General features: G+C 36.0%; 2 protein-coding genes across 2 annotated transcripts; both read right to left on the bottom strand.

Moving 5' to 3' along the window:
* Window positions 1-79: 79 nt before the first annotated feature.
* Window positions 80-7,449, bottom strand: prkab1b (protein kinase, AMP-activated, beta 1 non-catalytic subunit, b). Its single transcript, XM_007247126.4, has 8 exons — window positions 7,321-7,449; window positions 5,365-5,510; window positions 4,410-4,561; window positions 3,270-3,363; window positions 2,760-2,874; window positions 2,541-2,674; window positions 1,890-1,958; window positions 80-749 (listed from the first exon to the last, which is right to left on the bottom strand). Exons 2-8 carry the CDS (start codon window positions 5,497-5,499, stop codon window positions 672-674), a joined length of 777 nt encoding a protein of 258 aa, XP_007247188.1. The 5' UTR covers window positions 5,500-5,510; window positions 7,321-7,449; the 3' UTR covers window positions 80-671.
* Window positions 7,450-9,430: 1,981 nt separating this feature from the next.
* Window positions 9,431-17,734, bottom strand: LOC103026307 (transmembrane protein 233). The gene is made up of 3 exons (XM_007247125.4): window positions 17,187-17,734; window positions 12,813-12,947; window positions 9,431-11,173 (listed from the first exon to the last, which is right to left on the bottom strand). Exons 1-3 carry the CDS (start codon window positions 17,628-17,630, stop codon window positions 11,162-11,164), a joined length of 591 nt encoding a protein of 196 aa, XP_007247187.2. The 5' UTR covers window positions 17,631-17,734; the 3' UTR covers window positions 9,431-11,161.
* Window positions 17,735-18,623: the final 889 nt, after the last annotated feature.

The raw sequence follows: 18,623 nt of genomic DNA, 5'->3' as shown, positions 1-18,623 counted from the left end.
GTATAACTCCATTCCAACAGGTGTTACAGAAAACAGCAAGCGCCCATTTTGAAAAAAAGAAAAGAAATCAACCCTCAGGTTTCTAATTTTATATATATTTTTTATTTATAAATCATTCCATGTGTATTCTCTGATAAGAAGTGATAAAATGCATGAAAAAGGTAACACAGATAACAATATCAACAGCACACACTGGTCATGACTGGAAAAATCTCACAGTCTAAAAATAGTTGAGTTTAAAAAGCATTACCAGGTCAGACGGTTCTCTTTACAGGCTTACTTCATTATTAAAATCAAAAAATCTAAATACAGTCATAGTTTATTGGACCCCTGCATATATAGATGCTGTTGTGAGCACCCACACAGATACAATCACTGTTGTGACAGTATCTTAAAATGGTATATTTTGTTAGAAAAACAAAAAATGCTTTTTAAAGTAGGGACAAGTAATTTTGGTCCTTTTTTCTATTGGTCTGTTCTTCATGAAATGTGAAAGGCAGCTGGTGGTTTCAGATATGGAGTGGGTAAGGTTTGGACATTACAGTGATGATATATCAGCACTTGAGTTTCTGATGCTTTTTAAGGCTCATTATCTTAATAATACTCTTTTCTGTTTAAATAGTGTTGATAAAGCGAGCTGAGATCCAGGTGAGCTTTTCCCAGCTGATTGCTCATATGGGTTTATACAGCAGTGTAGTCACGTACTTCTTCTTGTAGCGGTGAGTGGCGCTGAGGACCATAACACCATCCTGTGAGGAAAATGAGAAACAGTTTAATTCTATACATTAAAATACAGCTCTTGAAAAATTAAGAGACCACTTCAGTTTCTGAATCAGTTTCTCTGATTTTGCTATTTATAGGTTTATGTTTGAGTAAAGTAAACATTGTTGTTTTATTCTATAAACTCCAGACAACATTTTACCCAAATTCCAAATAAAAATGTTATTTAGAGCATTTATTTGCAGAAAATGAGAAATGGCTGAAATAACAAAAAAGATGCAGAACTTTCAGAACTCAAATAATGCAAAAAAGCAAGTTCAAACTGTAAAGTTTTAAGAGTTTAGAAGTCATTATTTGAAACATCTGAGGGAGGCAAACAAACTTGCTATAATACTTTATAATACACATAGTGTTTTTTGTTTTCTAAAGTTTGTTGGTTGATAAATTAGATTTAATAAATACACCAGAACAACAGCAGGTCTATGAGCATATTGATTTAATGAATGAAATGTATATAAAATGTAAAAATGTAAACGACAGCAAAACCAAACTTTAGTTATAACTTAAAATGAAAATTGTTGGCTGAAACAGAGACTGAACAAAACTAAACATTTGGCCAAAAACTGAACACGGAACATGGTTTGCAGGTTTTCATTCATTTTAAATAAAAAGCAAATACAAAACTAGAATAAAAAATATATTTTAAACAATAATCATTAACTTTCCACCAGCCATACCTAAAAATGCAATATTGTTATATATATATATTATCTTTTCAATTATTTGGTTGAACACCAAAATATTTTTTGAGCCATTTTTGGATGAATAGTTTTGCTTGCTGAATAATTTTGAATATTCTGTGCTTCCTAGTAAAATGATGAATGATAATATGAATAATAAATTAAGATAAAGATGGAATCAGCTGTGTTACAGTGCAGTTCCTGCAGTTAATGTAAAGCCTGTTATGGTTTGAAGGTTCTTTTTAATTGTTCTAAAATGTTTTTGATGATCCATTCATTGTTTCAGAAGTCCTAATCAAATATATACGCAAAACAGATAAAAATGATTATTGATAATTATGGACAATATTTTTATTTGGGAGAAATGTTATCCGTAGTTTAAAGAATAAAACAACAATATATGTATGTATGGATTATGATGAGCTGTACCTTGATAGAGAGAGCGTACAGGTGGTTCAGCATTACATGGTTGGGTTCGGGAAGCAGAGCTGGATCACACTGTTCATAACAACAAACACAAAACACAGAGGTTTAAAATTCTACTATATATATATATATTATATAACACACAGCTAACATCATATCATTTTAGGAAAGATCTGTTAAAGTAACAGACTATACTTTTTTTTACTCCAAAAGCCCAACAGGCATACCCTCACATCCCCATACTCATATCACCTAAACCAATCACCTTCCATCTCTCTACACCCATACCATCCATCACCAACTGTACTCTTCCTTATCTTTACAATACCTATACCATCTATACCTAACCCCATACCCATAGCATCTATAGCAAACCCTATAACATCCACACCCATTTCATATATAACCAACTATACCCTTCCTTATCTTTACAATAACAATACCATCTATACCTAACCCCATACCCATTCCATCTATAGCAAAGCCTATAACGCCTCAATCCACAACCGCCTCATCGATATCAGCACCTAGTCCATCCATACTCATCACTTTACATATACCATCTACATCAATAGTTATACCATGCATAATCAATCATTACGCATCCCATCTGTTTCTGCAGCAAAGTATTAAGGAACCCAAAGTGTTACTCACAGAGACACCGGTGTCTTTATTGAGCAGCACCTGCAGCAGGTGAGGCGGGAGAATAGGAGGAGAACGCAGTCGATCTTCAGATTTAGTGCTGTAGGGCTCCTGATGGTACGGTCCAGGAGGAGAACCGGACATGTCTGAAATCGAGAACAGGTAAGACATCACCTCAGGAGAATCTCTCTAATCTCGGACTGCATTAACACAAAGAGTTTGAGCTCTTACCTGACATGTCAGCACATTTCTCTGAATCTGTCTTCAGGGCATCGAAAACCTCAAAGTCTGTCTTCTTCACCTGGATGATGTTATTTACTGTACCAGATTTGCTGGTCACTACAGGCTGAGAAAAATGAAACCAATTAGTGATGAAGTGAAATAAATATTTACAGCCAAAAACATTGAAAACTTTTTTTTTTTTTAATCAGAGCACGAACATAACAAAAAATTAAATCCCAGTTAACTGTTGTTTTAATGCAACATATGAAATTGCAAAAGCTTTGCGGTTATATTTATTTTAAAACATTACATCTTTTTACAGTGTTTTCATAAATTATATTAACAGTTGGAAGAAAACTTTATTTTTAAATACAGAAAATATTTTAAAGCCTAACATTTAGATGCATCCTTATTATTGTTATTATTATTATTTTCGTTAAAAACATATTACAACCCAAGAGATAAGTAAAGTGATGCTATTAGTACTCATGGACACATGTTATGGACACATGGTGGTACCTGCTTTGGATCCAGTGTCCAGTTTCCATCCACATAGAACTTGTACTGGTGCTCACCCTCAGGCAGATCAACTACCGCCACAAAGTTACTGTGACTAATTGTGAAACAGAAAGGAATTAAAGCGTTACTGTTATGTTACACCATCACAGCACCACCATCTCAAAAATATCATAATTACAATTCACTAAATTTACCAGGTAATATGTAGTTTTCCTAGTTGACTGTAAACAAAATGCTTCTTCTAACTGTAACCCCACAGTGACCTCTAGTGGTTCATATGTAAAATGCACAATCTCTGTGTGATCAGAATCAATGATTAAAAGCAAAGAAACTTATTAACTCTTTGAACTCTAAGGAAAGATATTTTCTTCCATATTCCAATTCCTCTCTCATAACTGCAGAGATTTACATAGCAGTTTATATAGTTGTAGATATTTATAGTAAATAAATTAACTGAATAACTTGTTTGATACTGCTAGTTTAATATGGGCTAGTGAATAATGCATTGTGGATACTACATCATTCTTAGCACATACTGAAAAATTCATAGTAGATTCTGAATGATTAATACTGAACAATGAATATTTCAAAGTAGATTCTGAATAAATCATATTGGACAATGAATACTTCATACTAAATACCTCTGTATTCATTGCTGTAATCTTCATTTGGGACACAGACTAATTCACAGTAGACTCTAAATAAATCTGAAAATATACTGTAAAACGTTTATCAGATTTCAAGTGATACACAGTGGATATTGATTGATAATTTATTGTGGTTATAATGATTTCCAGATGTTAAAAAAATAATACCAGATGCTGTACAATGCTTGGTATATGCTGAATAATTCATAGTAGAGACTAAAAATATATATGTAACGGAATACATTGAATTATTTATAGTAGATACTTTGATAAGTCAGAAATTATTTATCCCTATTTTGCATAATAATAAAGCTTATCAAAGTTCTCTATTTGATCTGTATTTAGAATTTAGCTAAATTTAAAATTGTTACTGTCCACTTTTTCCATTGTCTGTCCTTCTTTAAAGACTGGAATACTAGAATTACTGGAATACTTGTCAAGACATTTAGGAAAATACATGATTGTTGATAAAGTGACTAGTTATCAGGCTGACCTCTTGGACAGGGGGATTTTATTGGCCCAGTTGTTGAAGGATCCCGACACATAGACGTCCTTAGCTGGGCCTGTCCACCTAAACACAGTGGGTCTCTCTTCAGGTGGGGCTTTAGAGTCTGACTCCAGATCACGCTGCCAGGCCAGAAACTCCTGAAAAGAATGAAAAAGTGAATATCTGCTAGCATTGTTCCACTTAGTGTCCACTTCATGAACCCAACCGATCACAGTGGTCTGCTTTGCGGGTACAGACTACAGCCTACCTACTGTTGCAGCATTTATCAGCCCACTCTACCCCCTTAAAAAACAGAAAAAGACCCTCATAGAACCATCATTGGCCATGGTGGCCAGTCTCAGGCCAATTTATCAGAAACTCCTCTCTTGTTGCTCCACCCTGCTGGTGTTGAGCTACAAATTTACATATCATACAACAGATGGGCATGACCTTTATTATCAATATTGTCTATTGTGTTAATTAAGCTAGGAGAGCATATTCACTTTAGTGAGCCAGTATGTAAATTTGTCTAAAAACAATATTTTTATTTATAATATAATATAATAAAGGTATTTAAACATGTTACATTTCTGAAATGAAATATCTGAATATTCTTAGTAAATTAAAGTTCATTGCTTTTTAAATGTAATGTGTAACTGCATTATTTTGGAACATAATCAGTGACTATAATATGACAAAAAATATTTTTTATGGCAATTGCTTCTGAAACAATATATTATCCTAATGAATTGAGTAATTGTGAAAGGTCTAGTGATACATTCCTTCTAGCCCTTCATTAGGGATCAGCTCTTGTCCAGGTATGTTTAGGTGGTGGACCATTGTTAACATATCAGTGAACCGGAGTTTGTGTAAGGTATAGCAATATGACTGTGTCTGACATTTCAGTGTTACTGCTACCATTGTAATCAACATGTTATACACCTATATAGCAAAAACTGACCTTGGCATCATCTGCTTGAAAGATATCTCCATCTTCAGTGCTGTCCATCAGTATTTTGGGTCGAGCTCCATCTTTAGCTCCACGGCTCTCCCGCCGCTGGGCATTAGCACTCCTCTCACTGCTGGCGTTACCCATGACCACAAGACCTGCATGCAATTGGTGAACCTGTAAAAATGGCCACTGTCCTTTGCACAGCTTTATCAGACATCTCCTACTGTTTATCTATCTATCTGAGACCTGCATTGTCTCTTCTTACAAAGTAATACCTCCACCCACAGCAAATATGCAACAGAAGTACCACTGGATACTACACGGTAAGTACATGCAGTTGTACACTAAATTTTGGACAGTTTCTAAGTGTAAACAAGTTATTAAATGCTCTAATCTTACCTCAATTAGCGTTGTGTACTGGCAAGAACTTGGCAATGCGATACGCATCACAGTACAGGGTTATATTTCAACGCATCATGCAATATACTGCAAAACTGCAAGCAAGGCGATATATTGTGTCATAGTATAAAATACAATTATTATAAAATTATTATTATGCTTGTTTTATTCCCATTACATATGGCATGTTAAGTGTCTTGACCATATAATATGTTTTTATCAGTAATTAATAAGGTGATGTGGGGGATGTGACGCATTTAAACTTAGAAAATACAGTACAGAGTAGTCAAATGTTTGGACACACTACTTCTCATTCAATGTGTTTTCTTGCTTTTCGTGATGTGAAACAAAACAGAATATGTTTTTATTCTTTAGATGCTTGAGGGAGTTCCTGGAGCTCCTGCTCATCCCATATCACCCATCTTAGTTGGGTTTAGGTCAGGGGATAGTGGATGCCAAATGTAGGAGGCCTTTTTTTGTTTATTACATAATTCCATATGCGTCCCTGACCTGTTTTTATGTCTTTAATATTAATCTACAATGCAAAAAACAAAACAAAAAAAAAAACAAAAAACATTGAATTAGAAAATGTGTGTCCAAATATTATACATGGTACTGTATATTGTGATCTTTTAAGAGAGTTATGTATGCATGTTATTTCAGTGGTTAAGGCTGACCAGCATAACCAGCAGGGCCCCTTCTCAGTATATTGACACTGACTTGTGGTGAATGTAATACAGGTAGGACACAACAGTCTCAGACCACTTTATCAGAAACTCCTCTCGTGTATTGCCTATTGGTGGTGACTAAGCTGGTAGACCAGCATGACCACAAAAATGTTATTTATTTATAAAGTCAGGAAAAATGGGATTGGGAAAATACAAAAACAAGTTAAACGAGGAACATATGAAATCCTGAGCAAGGAAATTTATGTACCGTAAAGATATAAAAAATAAAGTCAATAAGGTCACTTTGACCTATATTATAGCCCACAGGGTTTAGAAAAAACCTGTAGAAACTCAGTGCAGTGACTGAGAGTGAGCTGACTCACTGATCTGAACTTTGACCAGACTGTAAGTTACTCCGTGCTGTGATTCACCTCAAACCCACACAGAACAGAGCCAGGACCTTCTCTAACCTTCAGCACAGAGAGAGAGAGAGAGAGAGAGAGAGAGAGAGAGAGAGAGAGAGAGAGAGAAACAGAGAGAGAGAAACAGAGAGAGAGAAACAGAGAGAAAACAGAAAAGGAGAAAAAGAACAGAAAGAGAGGAAATAACAGTAACAGTAAGAGAGAGAACAGAAAAAAGGAAGAACAAAAAAAGAGAGAGGACAGAAAGAAAGAGAGAGTAAGTCAGAGAGAGAGAGAGAGAGAGAGAGAGAGAGGGAGATTTAACCCCTCCTGCTCGAAAAAAACGGAAGTTACGGAGGAGAACAGAGGCTATTAAGAAGCTAAATTTCAGTGTGTCTGAGTGGAACTGACTCTAAAACACTTCTACAGATACACACACGTTGTGTGTGAGAGTGTGTGTGTGAGTGTGTGTGTGTTGTGGGAGGTTTAACTCTTACCCAGTCTCTCTCTCTTTCCGCTCCTGCCTGTTTCTTTCACTTCGCCATGTTTCTCCTCCCACACGAGCACGCTCCTCTTCCGGTGTTTGTGTGCGCGCGCGCGCGTGTCCCTTGTCCTGCTGAACCACGTGTTTACAGTGCTCCCTTCCTACGGTGCTTTAACTGGGTTGTTTAAGTAGTTCTTCAAATTCAAACAAAACCCATGCATAGATCAGCCATAACATTAAAACCACCAGTGTAGTATTGTGATTATTTTGTAGGCCCCCCTCAGGCAGCGAATCAGTAGCACCTAACCTGTTCTTTTTCGATCACTGTTGACTATCAGGTCATGTTAAATCATAAATAAGAAAAACATGACTAAGCTTGTTGACCAAAATGATCATCATCCTGACCATGCTGGTTGACCAACCTTACCAAACATGTTAGCCAGTATGGCCCAACCTGTTAATCAGCATGCCACCCTGCTAAAAAAAAAAAACAGCTCAAGACCAGCTGGTCATCAAGTAAAAACATAGGCTATCCTAAGCTAGTTAACGAGCTAGCCAATAATCAAAGGGTATTTCTTTCTGGATGACCAGCTGGTCTTGATCTGGATTTTTTAGTAGGGCAGTCTGGCCACTGTCCATCAGTGTGGCTAGTGTGACTATGCTTTTTGACCACTATGACCATTAGGGCATGTTGATTTATCCATAAGACAGGCTTTACCAAACTGGTCAACCATGCATGACTAAGCTTATTGACCAAAATTACCATTATCACAGCCATTCTGGTTGACCAGTGTGACCAGCCTCGACAATATTGGTCCTCTTATATCACCAACTTTACCAAACATGCTAAACAACATAACCAAGTTTTCTTAAATGGTTAATCAGCCGTGCCAACCTAGTGAACTAATCATAACCAAGCTAGTTGACCAGTATGAACATCCAGGTTATGTTGACCACCAGTGTGACCAGCTTTAGCAAACTACTGAACTAGTATGACCAAACTAATTAATCTGCATTACCCACCTGCTGGTCAACCAATATGACAGAGTGTGTTGACTAATCTGAACCAGCTGGTTGGCCAGCATGACCAGCCTGGCCATGTTATTCCACCAGTATGTACTAAACTACTGTTGTAAACAATAACTTGTTGACAAACTTATTGACCAGATTAGCTAGCTTCACCAAACTGGTCAACCAGCTTTGTCAAACTAGTCAACCAACAACCATCCAGTGTGGCCATGTTGTCCTATGTTCACCAGTATGACCAACTTTACAGAACTAGTCAACCAATATGACCAGGCCTGTTGACCACTCTGACCAGCTTTAGCAATCTAGTCAACAAATATGACCAGTTTAACCATTAAATATCAGCTTAGACCATTTGAACCCAGCTACCAGTAGATGGAAGTCTTGAGGTCAAATTTCATCAGGAGTTTTTGTTGTTTTTATCTTAGCTGTATTATTATCTGACTGTAGTTGACCTTATAGTTATGCTTACTGGTCTTTGCCAGTCAGGTGTGTGAGGTGTGTTAGGTGTGTGTGAGGTGTGTTTGTGTGTGCAGGCTCTGTTTCTGAAGGCATTCTCACGGCTATCTGCTTTCACTGCCTCTCTGCAGGAAACGCTACACTGTGGGAAACAGACCTTGACCACTCAACAGCAATACAGGGCCTAATTCATGCCTATTTGACAAGAAAGAGACAGTGTTTAGTGTGTGTTGTGATGAGTTTAACCCTAATAATGTGCTAAACACACAGCTGAACAGTGAGGTGAGTGCACACAGCTCAGATGAACCACTATGTAATCTGTTGGTAGCGTCTGGAGGATGTGAAGCACATGAATGTAGGTTTTGTGTTGAGTTGCTGAAATCCTTAGCACTGCTCTCTCTGCCAGGTCTGGAGAATACCACAGCTATATTTAGTCCTCACTGGTTATAATATTACATATCAGAATACAAGATCCAACGCAGTCTGCAGATTACACAGGGTGAGGAGGAGGAGGAGAAGACAGGGAGGGAGAGAGAGACTATAGGTGTATTAGTCAGTGGAAAAAGAGCTTCAACACTGTCCGTGTTTTTTATGACTGTACCGAGCAGAATCACGGTTATAAACATTAACCTACATAGTTTACTTTTAATACAATTTTATTCACATCTGTTACATGTTAAAAAAAATCACAGACACACACATAGGCATCATTTCTGTACATACATATGATCTGCTATCAGTGTTTTTATCAAAAAAAGAGTTGAATTACTGTATCCCTCATGGTTAAACAGGAGATTTCACAAATAAAATCCAAAAATGGTTGTTGGAGCTCATTTTTAACATACGTTAACTTGTGTAGAAGCTGCACATTTTGAATATACATTAAGAAAATGTGATAAGTAATTGCAGGTGTTACATGAACACAAGTGCTTTAAGACTCTGTAACGTTTCTTCAAACCATGTGAACTTAAATTCTAAGTTATTTTGTGTATTAAGTAAACTTTTCACATATTTTATTTACAACATTGTTTGCTGTTAAACCTTGTTTATTTTTTTGTTATTAGACCTAGATTTATTTTACCTTAGGGTTTATTATTCAGAAAATACAATGAATTATTCAGTATATACCATGCATTATTCTTTATCTAACATCAGTTGTTCAGTATCCTCTATGTATTATTTGGTATCCTATATATCTATGAAATATTTTGTATCTACTATTAATTTTCAAGGATCTAGTTTTATTATTCATTAGCTACTATGAATTGTTCCGTGTCTACTGTAAATTCGTTCATATCCACTATTTATTATTCCAATCTGTAATTTGTGTATTTTAAAAGGTAAGGGAAGTAAGTGCTTACATACACGCCTTTAGAGCTTAAGGGAGTAAAAAGTTTGCTTAATGCCTAAGAAAAAAGTTTTGGACACCTAGCTTTTACAGTCTAAATTCTACATTTTCCTTGCAATACATTTTGTATGACCATTTTCCAACATTTCTTCATCTCTTAGGATAGTTATATGTAAATAAGCTCTGATATATTTTCTAATTAGCTGCCCCCTATTGTACTTCAGTCAGCATTGTTTTTCTGACAATGCTGAATCATACAAAACTGTGTATTATATACTGGCTGTTTTAGCAGTTTAGTTTCTGTAAATGGATTGTATGAAGTGTGGAGTGAATACATAACACTTTAACAATTAAACATTTGAAACATAAACAATTTTTATACACTACATCAAACTTGGCATTTCAGCTTTCCATGCTATGGGCCCTTTAAAATAAACAATCCTGTTTTTTTAGTTGGATTTTCAATAACTTAACTAAGAGAGACAAAATATTTTAAATATTTCAAAAAGAAATCTGTCAAATCATTACTTTGGCAGGACATGCTTATCATACCAAGATCAATTAACCCATAGAATTAGCAAACATCTGCTTTATGACCACTAAACATTTTTTTTTTCACCTTTTTGAAGGTTAAAGCAACATATCAGCATTATAAATCTAAGCAAGGTGCACCAAAACATTTCACAGGTAGTGTCAACTGTACATTAACTGTAATTGAAATATGTAGTGCACTAGACTAGTAAACACAGGCTAAGTTAGATAATTAAGACACATAAAACAGATTATTTCGCTTCTCCAGTTGCTCCTCTGTCGCATAATTTACATTCATAAGAGCATAAGACTTCGTAAAATTAAAAAAGAAAGAATGCCAATTTAGCCATGACTGCTGTAGTGTGCTAGCCCGCGGTGTGTCCTTAGCATTAGCATGATGGAGGGCAGCGCTGTCCATCTTCCTGCTGTCAGTCCACCAAAGCACATGGACATGGAGATAAATAATCCTTTTAAAGCTTCTCGTTAGCCATCAGTTTGGATTCTGACACAAAAACAGTAAGATTACAGATGTGTTAGCAATCATATGTGTCTAAAGATTAGCTTAGTCTAAACATTCAGTGTTGCAACAGTTCATAGCATTTAAACAAAAGTATAAATAAACACACAAAAAAATTATGTTGCTGCTACTGTAAAAGTCGATCAGCCGGGATTTGCTCTTTATTTCCATAAATGTCCATTTGTAGTGATCTATTTTTTTGATGGGCGTCCCTTTTTTTTTCATTTCTGAAAGGTGGCGACCCTACATTTTTGCCTGTCTGTTAAGGTCTTTTTTCTATAAATTTCCCCAACGAAGATAATTAGCACTTGTTTTTTTTCTTCCCGTAAGTCCATATCAGATGACACTTTGCGCTGTTAGCTATGTTTCACTGTGATCCTGTGAACCCCTATTCAGGGTGTTTTTATTTACTTATGTTGTCACCTGTCCAGATTTCACTTGGATTTTCCTTTTTAAATAATGATTCATCTATAAATGTCTCTGTTGTCTGTAGGTAAGTTTATTTAATGTACTGTGTCTATTAAACAGACTAAATCAATTTTCTCTGTATCCTCTTGCATATTTTTCACGGTGACAATCAAAGCTGTTTTCATTGGTACTGCAGGGTCATGTGACTTGACTACCACACCAGCACCTGCCAGCTACTACAGGCAGAACTAGATAGGTAGTGAATCTGTAGCTGTCATGGTGAAATGGAGGTAAGATTCTGTCTACTTGGTCTGTCAAGCCAGTCAAAAAGAAAAAGAAATGTTCAACTCATTTTAACAATGACTGAATGCAAAATAAAAATTATGCTGCATGGCTAAAGTAAACCCTATCAAAATATTCAATACTATGTACAACCCTGCTTCACCAAGTCCCCTCTGTTTCTTATGGCAGACATCCCAAGTCTCATGGAAGTTCGCATATGAATAATGGCTCCCTGTTTCCCGTAAGTCAGATAAAATCTCCCAGAATCTAGAATGAGTGGCTCAAAAGTGAACACAAACGTGCAGTTTGTAATAGTATTTTTAACATTGCCCACGTAATGATTGCAAAGGGCATATTGAGGTGAGTTAATGTGACACATATATATATATATATATATATATATATATATATATATATATATTAAAAAAATGGTTCATCAGTTGTTATAGTATGACAGTCTCCAGGTTTTTTGTCAGACATAGATGGCAACCCTATGTAGGACCCTCTGTTTTTTTATAATCACACAGCATTAGCACTCTTGCTGTTAGCTGTGTTAATGTAGCGGTGTGTTTTTTTACACCGCTAAAACTGTGCAAAACTGTAAAAGAACAAAGCTAATTTGTTGGTTGCCTCAGGCTTAAGTTAGTGTTAGTTTATAGCACAATAAAGGCTGACTTTTACAGACTAGTTTAACAAAGCAACCCACAAAAACACCATATGCTAGTGTGGTTAATGTCTCCATTATAAGAGGAAACCTGATGTTTCCTTTTACATCTGAAAAGCTAGAAGAGATTAATCATTTCCTTTTGGTTACTGACACAGGTCTAGTTAGAGCTGGGTGTAGGTAGAATAATGCCTAACCACAGCAATACATAGAAAACCCCTATGCATATATAACATTTAAATTTTACAGGAGTGTGTGTGGTGTGCATACCGTGGTGAAGTGTACGATGCTGAAGACCGTGATGATGAGTAGGCCAATGATTAAAGATGCAATGCCCATGTGCAGGGCCTTCCTCCCCAGTCGTTGAGAACCGTCGTAATCCTCGTTATCGTAACTGCTCTGAGACTAACAGGACAGGAGGACACAAGACAAGAATATACGATTAAACGCTGCCCTTGGGACAGTTAGACTTGATTAGGATCAGAGAGTAGAGTAGACAGCCAATTCTGAAATCCTGAATCATCGGAAAACATGTGTTTCCAAAAAATTTATATATTCTGGTTTGTGGTATTTATTCCTATATGTAAATTTAGTGCCCACTACAAGTGATAGGGGAAATCATATGAATGTGGTTTAGAAATTATGTAGAAATAAATCATATACTAGATCAATGTAATTTGTCATATGTGTTTTATAGTATGATGTCGTGCATGAGCAGATGTTCCCAGGCGTAGGTGGTGACTGGTGAAGGGACTTTACAAGATACAGAAGTCCCCTGGAGCCTCCTCGTCCCGCTAGCAGCTCCAGGCCCCTCTTAGCGAGGATCACATGAGTTGCCGCGCCTCATAAAACTGGACAGACATAGTGATGATGCCGGCCTGCTTTTAGCTCTGCAGGACGCAGCAGGCTGGGTCTGGTGATGTGGGGCAGTAAACACACCAGGCCAACACCCAAACCTCTCTGATTCAGGCTAATGGAATCGGGGCCAGTTTCCTAGAGCCAGATTAGGCCTGTCTAATCTTGGACTAAAAGGCAGTGCCAAAGATGAATCATTGCGGGAAATGTCTTTTACGCTAAGCTTAGGCTTAATCCATGTTGAGGAAAGCAGTTGTTTTGAGTATTAGTTCAAATCAAAGAGGAACTTAGCCTGGTTTGGGACTGACCTGTGGTGAACCTGTATGGGAATTTCTTTTACTTTAGGCTTTAGGCCCAAACATTGTGGGAAATGCCTTTTACACTAAGCTTAGGCTTAATTCATGTTCAGAAAACAAGCACAGCCAAATCAAAGCATTGCATTTTATGTTGCATTTTTCTATAAAACATTTTTTTAATGTGCTTTAAATTGTGTAAAAATTTAATAATGGACCAAGAGAAATGTTACAACATTTTTTTTTCAATTTAAATATAATCTAAACTTGATTATATATCAAGTTTATGCTAATGTATCAAATTGAACATAAAAACATAAAATGTAACAACATTTGTACATGTTTAAAATTGTCATACCTGACATACTGTTAAAATACAATGTTAATTTATATTAGTAGTATATTAGTAATAAAGTATATTAGTAAAGTTAATTATTACATAAATGTATTAACTGTCATTAATTTATTTATAATCGATGAGTAAGAGGCGGGTGGGACTTTTTTTTTTAGCTGCTTCAGCGTAAATGCCCACGAGTGTCATATCTGAATTTTTACCCCACCCTCGGGTTCTTGTCTCCAGGATGATTCGGATGTTTCTGTGTGTGCGTGCTTGTGTGTGTGTGGGCAGACAGTGTGAGAGGGACTCTCAGTGGGCTGGTGTGATTTGAGCAGAGCAGCTGCCGCGCACTCTTAGTAAAGCACAGTCAACCTGAAACCGTTGCAAACCTGTGCACTAACTCACACACACCAGCACACACCCAAACATACTCAGACCACACGCAGACCTGGAGCACACCCTGCAGTAACGGTGGTTTTGGCACTGGAAATATTCCGTAAATATTTATTATAATTTCACTGATTGAATGGCAAAGACATTATTTTGAATTATGAGTCTGTGTATTAATGTATACATTTAATACACTGCCTGGCCCAAAAAACACACACACACCTTTAGCTTTGATTATGGTGCACATTCGCTGTGGCATTGTTTCAATAAACTTCTGTAATATGACAAGATTTATTTTAATCCAGTGTTGCATTAATTTTTCACCAAAATATTGCAGCATTAATGATGGTAAAGTCTGACTGCTGCACATAGCCTTCTCCATCCAGCACATCCCAAAGATTCTCAATGAGGTTAGAGTCCGGACTCTGTGGTGAACAATCCATGTGTGAAAATGATGATCTCATGCTCCCTGAATCACTTTTTCACAATTCCAGCAGCATGAATCCTGACATTGTTGGCTTGGAATATGTTTTAAGCCATCAGGGAAGAAAAAAACATTGATGGAATAACTGGTCTATGTTCAGTATATTCAGGTAGTCAGCTGACCTCAGCTTACATTGTTTACATTGGTTTAAATGTTTACATTGTTTTCTAGTTTATTAGTATCATGCTAATATATATTTATACATGTTTATGGATAGTGATGTTTCATACAGGTTCAGAAACATCACAAGCAAGTATATTAGAGATTAATAAACACATCCACAGTGCGTAATGATTTTAACATGCAGTTAGCACGATGCTAATTCTCAGATGCTGAAAATGTCTACTTTGAGCTACATTAGCCTCATAGCTAATGCAAACAGTCGTCTTGGTTAATTGACTGCATTTTACTATAGCACAGAACTGCTTACTTAGGGTAGATTTTAGCAGACTTTTTTTTTTACTGATAGCCACAATAGGAGACTATGCTAACATGTATGCTAACACATTTTTAATCAAGGACACTTTTTTGCTGACTCATTGCTTAGATTTTATTCTTAACACGTATTATTATGTAACTGCAATGACATTATACTGCTTCCTAAATGAAGCTTAATCTCTCAACTTAAATAAAGTGACACTGAAATAAATTCACACTTTAGTACAGAGTTGTTTCAGTTTAGTCTGCCTAACCAAAGGCTCATAGCAGGTGATAACAGATAATGTGCGTGAGGTTTAGAAAGGTGTTTACAGGCAAAGCGCAAAACTTGGGTTGAGGTTAAAGTGTGAAAAGTCAAACCACTGCAAGAAAACTTTCTCAAGCTTCAGATGAGCAGTAAAACATCATACACCTGGCACTGGAGAACTGACACTCAGGCAAGTTTATTGTGACTTTTTAATGTTAGCCCTGTTGCTAATGTGTTTCTGTTGCAGCAAACCAAAACTAGTTATCCACAGTTAGCTTTATCTTTTTAATCCAGACTGATTAAGATTCAGATGAAGAACTCGACTAGCAGGTGGTACCTAATTTTTTTTTAGATAAAATCTGAATTCAGGACTCACTGAGCATGTGTAAAATCACACATATGTTCAGCATGGTGAGGTTTGTTTAGCAAAACCGCTATCTCCACTGACCTTCTTGGTGTTTAGCTGCAGACCTGTGAGAAAATGTGAATATGGTGTGTATAGGTGAGTGAGTGTGCACTCTTACACACTTCTTGCGGGCTGCAGATACTTGAGGCTTGTCTATTTATACCACTTATGAGTGGGTCTAAATTATGAGCATGAGGCTTTGGTCAGATTTCACAATCTTGAGGGCTGGGGAGGGAGCTTGCATGAGAACATTTCTCAGATAAATGTGTGAATAAAGAAGCCACCACCACAGCTTTCAGAGAAATAGAAGACTAACGCGAAATGCATTGAACTGATCTGATCTGAGGGCAGATTTAAAGTATGTGTTAGTTGTTTATTTTCAAGAATACCAATTTTTATTAAATATACGCCAATGGAAATTAATCATTGTATAAACTTGTTTGGCTATAACAATTCCATTCAAAGAAATGGAAAAGACTCATCACCATCATATTAAAACTTTGGTTTCAGATTTGTTTTGTCTTGGTAAAGCTAGCACTTCAGAAATGAGAGGATTTGATATGGAATTATATACAGTCTTAAAAGTTTGTGAATCCAGCTCTAGTCAAATTACGTTTGTTTATTTTTATATAAATATATTAATAGTAAGTCATAATAAGCTACATGAACACAGTTCTGCTATTTTTAATTACTGTTTATTACTGAATTTACTGAATATTTCTAATGTGGCATTTGCATAAGTATCATATAAAGGCATCTTTATACTGTTAGATTTTTCCTAATATATAGAAAATGGCACATTTAAGTTTGTAGAGAATTTGTTCATTTAAATCTGACCACATTGCACAAACCTTGGCACAATAATAATTACTACATTACTATTACTAATAATTACTACATTTACTAATAATTTTACTACATTATTGACCTAAATCAGTAATGTTCACACAACATAGAAGGCAGCTGTTTTTTTCTAGTTACACAAAATAATAAATGTACAAAGTTTGATTCCGAGAGCAGTGACCAACTACACCATGAAACATCATCGTAATATCAGTTTGCAAGTCAACCACCCACCTTTTTTATGTTATTGATTGTAGATAAACTTATAGAGTGAGTTACCGAGTAAAAACAGACTGTATGCCAAGGTTTCAACCAGTACAAACTAGCACAGGACCAAAAGTTCTAACTCACCATCATAGAGAAGGCCAAAGCCACAATATTGATGGGCCATGCTGGACAGAAGCAGGTGAAAATAGTCAAAATGATGTAATTCTTGAGCGGGGGTGGACCATCCGCCTCAACACCCCGTCCCAAACTGTGATCCAGACTGCCATCAATCGACCTCTTTGTCTTTTCTTCTGACCGTGGAATCCCAGGACTCATGGTGAAGAACGCAGGAGACCCACATGCAACAAAAAGAACACTGACCAAAAGACCAACCAGATAAAAAGAAAAGAATATAGAGTCCAGAAGAAGAAGATAATAAGGAAAAATAAGGAATGGGAGAAGAGTGGAAAAGCTGAGGGAATACCAGAGGAGAGAAAGAGAAGTGTAAAGAGTTAGCAGGGATAAGAAGACGAGTGAGCCAGAGATGGGATATGACTTAATTGCTTTCAGGGGTGTAGGGGTGAACATTATCCTACTTCAGAGAGAGAGAGAGAGAGAGAGAGAGAGAAAGAGAGGGAAACATATAGAAATTAAGCTGAAGTAGGTCAGGCCAGTCTGCTTGCTAAACAACATGGACTGCAATAGATTTTACAAATAGTTAAATTAAATAACAATAAATTAATTAAATAGTAATTGTTGTAACTGTCTCATGTTAATCCAATAAACTTAATAAGCCAAGACATGTTGTGTGTCTTAAGTTTGCATTTTTAGTTTTATATATGAGCTACGATGACTATTCATTTCAGCCTCTGTTTCACACTGTAAGTCTGATTTTTACTTTACTTTGGAATAAGTTGAATCTATAGAAAATATAGAAAATTAGATGGGGGAAAGGAGAAAGAAAATACAATACAGTGAACAGTATAAGCACACAGAGTTAGCAGCTTGGTGCTTGCTTGGTGCTTGCTCTTACAACCTACAACATACAGGCCTGGCAGTTGATCTTAATATATGATCTACAAGTTTACCTAAGGGAGTCTGGGATAATCACTACACACTAAGAGTGAATGTCAGAAACTGGGGGACTCACCCTGTGTGTAAATAAATTGTGCCAAAAGTCAATAAGAAAAAGAAGTGGTCAACTTATCTCAGTTATTATAAGTTGATTTAATGTTTAATGTCGAATGTATATGTGGCCACAAATTTTCACCTAACGTAAAGTAGTTGAGTAATGTTTGGAAATGTTTGATTTTAGATCAAACAGACTTAGGCTTTTAGCACCTCCATGTTGTTTTAGACCATAGTATTTATAAGTTCAATAGTAAAAACTAAACCATATATATATATATATATATATATATATATATATATATATATATATATATATTATTTTATGCACTTAATATTTTTCACTGTTTAACACTTTTACAATAAATATTTATGGATTAAAATTTGTATTCATTAAAAGTATTCAAATTTCTCTGTAAAGCTAAAGTACATTTTTATTATTTGTTTACTCTC

This window comes from Astyanax mexicanus, chromosome 12 (assembly GCF_023375975.1).
Source record: "Astyanax mexicanus isolate ESR-SI-001 chromosome 12, AstMex3_surface, whole genome shotgun sequence".
Classification (NCBI taxonomy): Eukaryota; Metazoa; Chordata; class Actinopteri; order Characiformes; family Acestrorhamphidae; genus Astyanax; species Astyanax mexicanus.
This window is presented reverse-complemented; position numbering and strand designations above follow the sequence as displayed.

Bases quoted from the DNA above. Each gene is read 5' to 3' on its own strand.
- LOC103026307 (XM_007247125.4), bottom strand. From the start codon at position 17,630: ATGTTCACCCCTACACCCCTGAAAGCAATTAAGTCATATCCCATCTCT. The intron at 12,948-17,186 runs GTGAGTTAGAAC...CTGTCCTGTTAG, and splicing joins CTTTGGCCTTCTCTATGATG to TCTCAGAGCAGTTACGATAA.
- prkab1b (XM_007247126.4), bottom strand. From the start codon at position 5,499: ATGGGTAACGCCAGCAGTGAGAGGAGTGCTAATGCCCAGCGGCGGGAG. The intron at 2,875-3,269 runs GTACCACCATGT...CATTTTTCTCAG, and splicing joins GGACACTGGATCCAAAGCAG to CCTGTAGTGACCAGCAAATC. The intron at 750-1,889 runs GTACAGCTCATC...TTTTCCTCACAG, and splicing joins TGTACGCTCTCTCTATCAAG to GATGGTGTTATGGTCCTCAG.